The sequence below is a fragment of the Peromyscus maniculatus genome, chromosome 7 (genome assembly GCF_049852395.1).
Source record: "Peromyscus maniculatus bairdii isolate BWxNUB_F1_BW_parent chromosome 7, HU_Pman_BW_mat_3.1, whole genome shotgun sequence".
In the NCBI taxonomy this organism is placed as follows: domain Eukaryota; kingdom Metazoa; phylum Chordata; class Mammalia; order Rodentia; family Cricetidae; genus Peromyscus; species Peromyscus maniculatus.
Window position 1 is genome coordinate 78,524,181 of NC_134858.1, and position 9,993 is coordinate 78,534,173.

A 9,993-nucleotide genomic window follows, 5' to 3' on the forward strand; every position below is an offset into this window, starting at 1 on the left:
CAACTCAGTCATCATTTTTTTTTCATTTGTAGAATGGAACACTTGCTCGACATGTCTAAGCACCCTTCCAAGTTTGAAGCACCAAGAATTCATGCATCTGTAAATATATAAACCGTATCTTAAACCATTTTAAGTCTAGGTTTTTGTTTTTTTAAATCCATGGCAATGACCGAGCTGCTAAAATGTTCTCAGATAAAACACACAATTGGAAAAGCCAGCTTTTGTGAATCCAGTCTCCAAGGAGAAGAATGAAAAGGTAATTGTATGAAACCTTCAAGGAGCTGTTTTCCCCATCTGAAAGAAGACAGTAACACAGGACAGCACCGCACAGGATTTCTTAAGCTACCCGTTTCTACCACACTTCTGCCGCGCTGCTGAACCCTTCTAAGAAATTATTAACGAGTTTTCATATGTTATCCACAAATAGAATTTCCTCCCTTTTCTCCCCTACCTGACCTTATGAAAGTCGTGTCTTCCTGATGCTGCTCTGAAGGCTGGACGGCTAGGGGATTTCAGAGCAGGAAGAAAGCACATGCCTTAGCCTTGCAGCTCCTCATGGTATCTGTTATCGGAGTCTTTGGAGAAAAATCCACATACAAAGTGGGAATGACATGAAAGAATGAACTCTAGCAAACTTGAGCAGCAAAGCTTCTAACTCTTCAACAAAGCAAGCTTATTAGAACCCTAGGCCCAAGGGAGAAGAATGAAAGTATGCCAGAGGAAGTAAGCCATAGATTGGTTGCCTTGTACCACAGCCACTCTTACAAGATGCTAAAGTAAGGGGTGAGTGACTTTTAATTAGATACTGCAATGAGCATTAATTCACATTGTCAATCTTCATGTTTTCTGAGAACTTACTAATTGTGAGTCACCCATGTGCTTCAACCCACCCTTCCCATTCATCTTTCAGTGTGGAACTTTCCTTCCTTAAAATGAACAAACAAAATCAACCCATCAGATGTGTTTCAAAGCCTCCCTGTTTTAGGAAGCTTAGAGATCACCAGTGTCTCGCACTCGGGGCAGCTGAACTGACAAGAATTAATGCTGACGAGTGAATGTCACCGGAGAGCACTGATGTGGGTCAAGTAGCTGTACTGCCACTAACTAGGTATGTGTTAGATATTTGAATAGCTCTTCAAATTAGGAGATAAAAAGATGCATTTTTCTAACTTTCTTCAAATGAAATTCGCTAAGGATAAGGGATGTCTGCTGAACTCTTACCTTCTGAAATAACAACAGCCAAAATTTAGTTTTATAGTGGAATCCTTGTAGGTTTCTAAGAACAACATATAATGGTAAAGAACAGTATTTATAACAAGTGTGATTATTTTAAATAAAGGCACAACTTTTATGTTTCACATTTTCTATTACCCCCATAGGCTTCTTGTGTTTATATAGCATTGGTCTTCCAAGGAACTTAGAATGCTTGTGAGCTTCTAGACATCACATATTATGACGGTACAAAACAAGGCTCTAGTACATTAGCAGGTTCATGCAGGAGAGGAAAGTGGTGGGTGGGGTGGAGGGAAGAATGACCACCTCAAAACAGCCACCTCCAAACAGGCAAATCATCTTCATTCGATCGGATTCATCACTGCTTTGGGAGATGATTAGGGGAAAAAAAAGAAAGAAAGAAAAAAAGAAAAAGCCAATGATCCTACAGAGTTCCTGAATCTTCAATAATGCACAATTTTTAACTGTTCAACTATCAGCTGGCAAAGAAATAACCATTGTAATGCAGGCTCTGTCAGTACTGTATAATATCTACACATCCACCAACCTGTCATCAGTAGCTCATTTCTACTATTTTATTAGGTATTTTTACTGTTTTTGACAGACTAACATCTTCATTACTCTTTGAAAACAGTGGCAGTTAGCCAGTTTATAAATGCCAAATAAACACTTACCATGTTTAATGAAACACTAAGTATCATATATTTAGTCTTTACTCAGGTAATTATAGGGTCAGAAATATTACCCATACATAATGAATACTATTTCACAAAATAAGCCATACACAGCTGAAGATTTTTGAAGCCCCATATTCTGACTAGACAATATAACCAATTCTAAGCAACGAATAGATTCACATAGTTTTGAAAACTCCTGAATTGAACTGCAAGAAGAGATTTATAACTTAAGGTCTGATCTATCTATTTATAAAAATAGCAAAGTGTAAGTTTTATTTAAAATGTAAAGTACTGTAGACATGAATCACTTAAAATGAAAACGGGTCCTTAAGTTTATTGCTCTAAGTGTCCTCCTATTTTAAGTTAGAGAACAATGGTTAAATTTAAGTTCCTTTATATGATGGCTTGGAGACAGATTAATGAAATTTACTCTTCACTGTAAGTGGCCAATGATGGCAGGAGGCAGGGGAATAGAGATGAACTAGAAGACTACAGGACAAGAGTGTTAATGAAGAATTGCTTTAATTTATTCCTTATGTGATTTATTCCTTGTGGAGGTATATACACTTACATAGAGCTCAGAGCTTAGCCTTTTTTAAAAAGCCCTCAAATTCTTAAATACTGAACATAAAAACACAATAATTACTTATGACACTTGCTCCTAGATACAAATATTTATCTCTGGTTATCTCTTTAAGCTTAAATGCAATAATGGTAATTTTTAAAAAATACATTTGTTTGATCCATTTTGAAAATTTAAAAAATATTCTCAGGACTCTGAATTCCAATTTATGACCTCTGAAAATATTGTTTGTGCTTTAAAAATATTTTATTCCAGCATATTTTAAGATACTTTGTTTTCAAACATTTATTGCTACATGAATCATACTTGGCTCTAAAATTCCATGGAGCAACTTCATTCAATTTTACTATTTCTGTCTTAATAATTTCATTAGTCTATACAAAGTGGCAGCTGTGAGACGTTTATCATAAAGAACTCTTTGCTATTACCAACTTCACAACAATGAACACCATTAACTTGGGGACCTTTAGTAGTCTGGCTATAAATATTTTAATTCTATTTAAGCCCTAAAAGAATCCACCATTTCAGAAGTATCTTTTCTATTTATATAAGACACCGCTCCAGTTTGATCTCAGGTCTGCTAACTAATAACTTATCATCTGAACCAAGACCATTCAATACCACTGCCTTTAATCCTCCTTTCAAAATACCAAACCTGAACACACCATGCTTCTTTTAAGACTCTTTATTGATTTTTTTTTTAAACAATCCGGTCTGTTGGATCTCAATGCAGTTTATAAAAAACAAACAAACAAAAAAAAAAAAAACCTTAAAACAGTTTTCTATAAACTGCAATCAAAAAGTAATTTAGTTTGTCAAAGAAGTTATCTGAAGTTGCAATTTTTTAATATGCAGAACAGTAAAATGTAAGCATGCTCTTGGATGCAGGTGCTCTGGTGCACTAAGTTCTAGGTAAGAGCTTGCTAAGGTCTGCAGGCAGTTTGGGGATGCAATTATTTTCTCCATAATACAGGTAGGTGAGGATGAAACTCATATTTATGAATAACGTTATTTTTCTCAAAAAAATTGAGGCAGCTTCCGTTGAACGCTATCTTTGCTAAACCTTGAACTGAGTTAATAAGGAAGAGTCCATGTCCATGCCGGAACTTTTGTAAAAAAAAAAAAAATCCTCCGCAGGCATGAAGGAGTACCGGAAGGAAAAGGGTAAATTAACATTGTATGCACAGTTGTTCACGTTCTGACATTAACGGAACACACGAAGAATTTTACATAACAAGGAAGCAAAATCCCTTCACTGCTTTCACATCAGTCATTGGTGCTGGTGGTGGAGGGTGGAGGTGGAGCAAGCCGAGTAAAGGGGAAAACGAGAAAAAAACAAAAACAGACAAACAAACCGAAGTCTACATCTCATGCAGAGCTGTCCTTGGCCAGTCCAGTTTCTCAGACATCCGAATTGGAACTGAGATTTGTTAACCTGGGGTCCGCATTGATTTCATATCTGTAATGATACCCTTCCATGTGATCCCTGCAGGCATCTCTGATGTTATGCATCCACTTTTTTATGCCTTTACGGTTCAAATACAAAACGAGGAGGAAAATAGCGCCTATCAGAGCTAAAACAATACCTAGGAAGACATAGGACGTCTGCAGGGATGGGGGGAGGGGAGGGTAACAGTCCAGGTCGGAGGTGTTGAGGTCCAAGAGGCCACGATTCCTCATTTTTTCTGGGAATGCACAGGTGAGTTTGGCTTTATCGGGTACCACCTCTGTCTCTTTAAGCCAGGCCACCATGTCAGCCATGTAGCAGTCACAAACCCAGGGATTATTGTCCAGGAACACCCTGACACGAGCCAGGCCTTGCCACTCAGCCAAGGTGGAATTGTGAAGGACCTTGAGGGCATTGTCCTCCAAGTGGAGGCTTTCGAGATGTGTCAGGTTGCGGAAGGACGCATAGGTCAGGCTCACCAGAGAGTTGTTTCGAAGGTCCAGGTGCGTGAGACTCGGCAGTTGGGACAATAAGTCCCGAGGCAGGTAAAGGAAGTGATTGCTGGCCAGCTCCAGGCGACGCAGCCCTTGGAGCGCAAGACCTGAGCGCAGGGCAGCGGCCACCATGCTCTCGAAGGCCACCATGCCCTCGAAGCTTCCGTTCTGCCGCTGATCCTCAGGGGGCACGATGTGGTTCAGGATCAGCTCAACCAGGGGACTGGGGGCCAAGGCGCTGGAGTTGCTGCCTGCAAAGGCGAAGGCGCTGAGGTTGGTGAGAGGGTTGTGGCTGAGATCAAGCTGGCGCAGGCCGGGCAGATGCTCGAAGGCACCTGCACACACCTCCTTCAGGTGGTTGCCGCTGAGGTTGAGCGCCGCCAGGTCGGCGAGCGGAGGCCGCCGGGCGAAAGCGCCAGCCGGGAGCACGGTCATCTGGTTGCCGGTGAGGAAGAGGTTGCGAACGTAGGGAGGCAGGTCCGCCGGCACCTCCATCAGGTTGCGGTTAACGCACTTGACCGTGCGCGCCGCCTCGGAGCACTCGCACGCCGCGGGGCATCGCTCGGCTGGCGGAGGCTGCACAGACCCCGAGGCCAGGAAGGCCACCGGAGAGGTGGAAGACGAGGGTACCGAAGAGCTGGGCGCCGACGCGGAGACCCAACCCAGCAGCACCAGTGCCAGCCGTGCCAGCCGCAGCCGCCCGTCCCCGGCGGCGGGGCCCCGGGAGCCCGCCCCAGGCATCGCTACTCACGGCTCCCCGGAGCTGGGACGGCGCCCGCTCCCAAGGCTCGACCCGCTGGGCCCCGCGGGCGCAAGCCGGCCACAAGCGTTGCCTGCAAACTTTCCTTGCCTGGGAGGAAAGGGAGCGTGGGAGGGGGGGGGGCACCAAAGCCGGAACTTGGTTTACCCCGCGCCACCGGGCGTCCCCCTCCCGGAGCGGCTCCCCGCCCTTCCCTCCAGCGAGTACGCACGGCCGATAGCGACACGGGCCTCAGCGCTCCTCCTCCCGCAGCCGCCGGAGTGGCACCTCCTCGACTCTTTTGTTGGCGCCTTTCGCAGGGCAGGATCGGATGAGCGACCTGGGACAAGCGGGAGAGAAGTGTGAGGAGCGGCGATAATCGCGGCGCCCCGAGGACGAGCCAAGTTGTCCCCACCCTCCCCACCGGGCCCTAGCCTCCGCGTGCGTCCTTCCCTACAGAGGGACGCGGTCCCCACTCCCGAGCATTAAGCCAGCCTCTTCCGGGCTCACATCTGTACCAGAGCCACCTCCCGCCTTGCTTCTGCGGGGATCACACTCTTCTCTCGCCTAGAACTTCTCGCAGAGCCGGCTGTGTCCTGCAAGCAAACTTCTCCCTTCCCAGGATCCCCGCTTCTACCGCCCCCGCCGACCACCTGCCTTCCGGGGTCCCCGCCCCTGCCGCTCCTCCCCGCCCAGGTTGGGATGAGAGCAAAGTTTCGGGTTACGTGACTCTTTCGATCTCTTTTTGTACCTTCTTGAATTAGTGGGGGAAAGGAGTGCGGAGCCAGACAGCTGTCGCCCACTCCCAACTTCCCAGTTCCCGGCCTTCCAGCACCCCTGAGGGTCCAGGCGTCTCCAGAGAGGGGGAGGGAACCCGCCAACAATGCGGCCCTGGGACCGTGGGCGGGTTGGTAGTCAGGACCCCCGCTCCCTCCACGCCCCAGTGGTGGAAAGAAGCCCCGGTCCCGCCTCCAGGTTCCTGCCCTGGCGGCTGGATCCCCGCCTCTCACCTCCGCGCCCGGCGCCTCTAAAGCCAACTCCGAGTCCCCGCGCCCTCCGGGCTCCCGCGGCGGGCGCCGACTCTCCTAGCACCCAAGCCCCTAGCCCAACCTCCACGGCTGGGAAAAACCAAGCCGGGGGGCGGGGGAGGGCCAGGGCTGCTGGAGAGATTGCGGCCGCACAGCCCACCTCGGCTGCCAGGTGGGGGCTTTAAGGAGGGAGACGAGGGGGACCGGGGCTGCGCGCATTCTCCTGTCCGAGTTACACGAGCCACGCGCCCGGGAAAGAGGAGCTGCCTTTCTCTTCCCCCTCCCTGGCATCCTTTGGTGGTTCCGTATTTTGCATAGCGTATTTACCTTGGACAGAAACAAAACCGCTGGTGGATCTCTTGGAATTCACGCTGCTTCGGGCATCGCTGGCAGTGCTGGGATGGATTTAAGCGTGACCCACATCAAGGCAAAGCAGCAGTAGAAAGGAACGAGCTGCACACGTTACATCCGCCGCGGCAAACGCCCGGGTTGTGAGGGAGATTCAGAAAGTCTCCTCTCGCGTGGCTCGGTTAAGGCTGGCAACTTCAGATTCAGGAGTAGTTAGTTGATGCCTTCCTACCTGTGCCACCCCCGCACGCCTTGGGTAGTTATGAAACTTGTGAAGAGAGTCAACTTTAAAGTGGGGGAAGGTTAGTGGAAAGAACACTCATTCTTGATTCATTATGAGGTTGGGTTCCCCCCCTCCCTCTCAAAATTAAAACCAGAGGGAAGAAAAAGGCAGCTAAAACAGCCCAGAAACAAAGGCAAATAGCAAAGACGTGAGTCACCCGGAAAGCTCCCCTCCACCAGATTCGGTGCGTTGTGTCAGCACAAGTCACTTACGCAGGGAGCGCTCGCGGCGGGAGGTGGGCGGGCTGACCTAGGAAAGAAGTTTGTCCCAAAGCCTGTCTCCCAGGGGGCGCTGGCAGGCGCCGGATGATGGATTAGGGAAAGGGCTGGAATGCTTATAGGACCAATGTCATTAAATCGGGGAGATCTGGAGTTCCGAACGACCTGTCATTGCTCTTTCAAAAACTCTTTATCTTCTTATCCCCAGTCAAATAATTTTCCCTAATGTAAAAGGTGTGGGTTATTCCAGTCTTGTTCATTTCAGAGAGGAAATGACAGGAGAAACATGTCTGGGGGAAATGAACACCAGCCAAACAAAAGGGATCGAATTGACGATGCTAGAGGTTGTTCCTACAACATGCATCCTTACTGTGGTGGTCCAGTTCTGAATCTATGGCTGATTCCTTCTGCGGAAAGAGAGTTTACACAAACACCAGCCAAAATGGCCCAGGAAAAAAGCTGCAGAGCCTGGAGACTGCAGAGATTTGCACAAAAAAGACAGTTTCATTAATTTGCATCTTCAGCACATTTATCTAAATCCCTTTCTCTTATTTTTAAAAGTGTTTTTGCAATACAAATGTGAAAAGCTTTGGGGGAAAAAAAAACGACTCAGAAGCTGAAGTCGTGTTGTATATGGCAATCATGGAGATGGTTATATAAATCCATACATGTGCTAGAACTCAGAAGACTATACACTGAAAAAGGCAATTTTACTGCCTAATTTTTGTAGTAAAGTAAATGGCATGGGAAGAATTTTTTCTGAACCTCTATCATGGTCTTAAATCTGATTCTGTCAAAAGAGCAAATGCTCTTGTGATCCGGCCGGCTCCTTAGAATTCAGAAAAACAACACATGCTCTCGTCTGATCCTCAAAACACCTCTGAGGCAAGATACAGTAGCATTAGGACTGTTGTCCTGCCCTATGTCCTCACTGTTCAGTTTTCCAAATTTAAAAAACAAACAAACAAAAACTACGGCTTTGAGCTAATATGACCCAGCATCGATTGTCTTCAGCTTGCCTAGTCATACCACTTGATAACACTTGCCCCATTTACTCTGCACATCACTACCAAGATAAATCTTCTCACTCCAGTTTTACGGATGAGGAAACTGTAAAGCACAGGACGTTGTCACAGGGAAGATGGAGATGGAACCAGCCCCAGGTCTGCCTGCTTCTCATGTCTGTACATCTAGGCCAGATCAGGAGACTTATGCAAAGTCCCAGTCTTTTAGGATATATTCAGCCTGCAGGCAAAGGTGGCTATGAATGCATCCTACACACACACACACACACACACACACACACACACACACACACACTACAAACTTACTCAAAACAGATATTTGTTTTGTAACCCAATTACGTGGTTCTCCCATGTGAACTTCAGAGATGATGGTGTCACCATGCAGTGTCAAAGGTCAGGCATGCCTGTAGGTGGCCAGGTAAGCAGTACACCTGAGTGTCTTTCGATTTTTCCTCTGCAGTTAGCAGCTAGCTAGAACCAGAAACAAATTCTTTTGCAGCTCCTATACTTACATGCTGTGTGGCCTCTGTGTTTCTGCTACATGTGGTTCTACTGGAACCACAAGTAAAATTCAAAGGATGTCCACGAGAATTGAGATACACTTAGCCAAATCAACTGTTGTTATTATGCTCTCCTTAATTATTCTCCTTCCGGGTATCTATTATGATTTATTTCTTTTTTTTCTTTTCTTTTTTTTTTTTTTTTTTTGGTTTTTCGAGACAGGGTTTCTCTGTGTAGCTTTGCGCCTTTCCTGGAGCTCACTTGGTAGCCCAGGCTGGCCTCGAACTCACAGAGATCCGCCTGGCTCTGCCTCCCGAGTGCTGGGATTAAAGGCGTGCGCCACCACCGCCCGGCATGATTTATTTCTATAACCATGTTAGTGATAGTAGCACAGGGTGAGAAAAGGTCTCCATAAAGTAGAGTTGCTACATTTAACAAATGAAAGACAAGACACAGAGTAAAGTTTAATTCCAGTTAAACAGTGAATACTGTGGTGTTGTCCACAGTTCAGTTGGGTCTTCCCACTTTAATTACCCTAAACTAGATGACCCCTCCCAGGCGGCGCAAAACCTTGTCTCATTGGTGATTCTACACCCAGTCAAGTTGACAATAGTAACCATCACATCTCTACCTTTTGTCAACATGACACCCAAACACATTACTTTTAAGCTAGAAGCTTCTTCAGCGCACCTCCGCAGGCTTATGGATATCCCATAATGCAAAATGGATTTGGTCCAACTTCCAAAATCTGTATAGTCTTTAAAAATCCCAGCACTGTTTAAAATCCTTTGATTTTGAGGTTCAATCTTGTGGCTCACTGTATCTCACTGTAGATCTGAATCAAAGAACTGAACAACAGCCACACCGCAGCCAGTGAATATGCTGTCTGGAAATTCTGTCAACTTTTTAATTCACCATCACACAAGTTCTCAGGACACACGCAGAATTTCAGCAGACTCTTTGCCAGGATGTAACAAGAGCTGGCCCGTAGCCCAGTTCTTGATAGCCTTTGTTCCCTTTGGAACCTTGTGAACTGAGCCTCTGCTGCCTGTTTTCTCTAAGCATGCTTGTCTTCCAAGTTCCTACCAGAACACACCATTAAGCAATGCTTTTAGTATTCGAGGGCTTGTCTCGTCCAAAGTTTCAAACTCTTGCACATTCTTCTTGCAAACGAGTTCCAAAGGCCTAAGGACCACGGAAGCCAGTTTATTGCAGCAGTGACCTCACACCGCTTCAGTTTCCCATCTCAATCGCTTCTCCTGCTAATGTGATAAGAGGCTCTAACAGACCCGGTTTAAAGAGGAGAGCATTTGCTTTAGCTGACTGTCCAAGGGTGCAGCCACGTGTGTCTGGGGAGTCTTGGCAGCAGGAGCTTAGGTCAGATGATCAAATTGTATTCACAATCAGGAAGCAGAGA

The 9,993-nt window shown here is 46.4% G+C and overlaps 1 protein-coding gene across 6 annotated transcripts; it reads right to left on the reverse strand.

Moving 5' to 3' along the window:
* Positions 1 to 2,415: 2,415 nt before the first annotated feature.
* On the reverse strand, positions 2,416 to 6,989 carry Tpbg (trophoblast glycoprotein). Of its 6 annotated transcripts, none has more exons than XM_076576748.1 (3): positions 6,529 to 6,989; positions 5,406 to 5,513; positions 2,416 to 5,284 (listed from the first exon to the last, which is right to left on the reverse strand). In XM_076576748.1, the coding sequence occupies exon 3, from the start codon at positions 5,173 to 5,175 to the stop codon at positions 3,895 to 3,897; it is 1,281 nt and encodes a 426-aa protein (XP_076432863.1). In that variant the 5' UTR covers positions 5,176 to 5,284; positions 5,406 to 5,513; positions 6,529 to 6,989; the 3' UTR covers positions 2,416 to 3,894. The 6 variants fall into 6 exon arrangements, with proteins under 6 accessions (XP_076432863.1, XP_076432864.1, XP_015857785.1 ...); XM_076576749.1 differs by lacking the exon at positions 6,529 to 6,989 and adding an exon at positions 5,692 to 5,825; XM_016002299.3 differs by lacking the exon at positions 6,529 to 6,989 and adding an exon at positions 6,184 to 6,312 and having other exon boundaries at positions 2,416 to 5,513.
* Between the last annotated feature and the right edge of the window lie 3,004 nt (positions 6,990 to 9,993).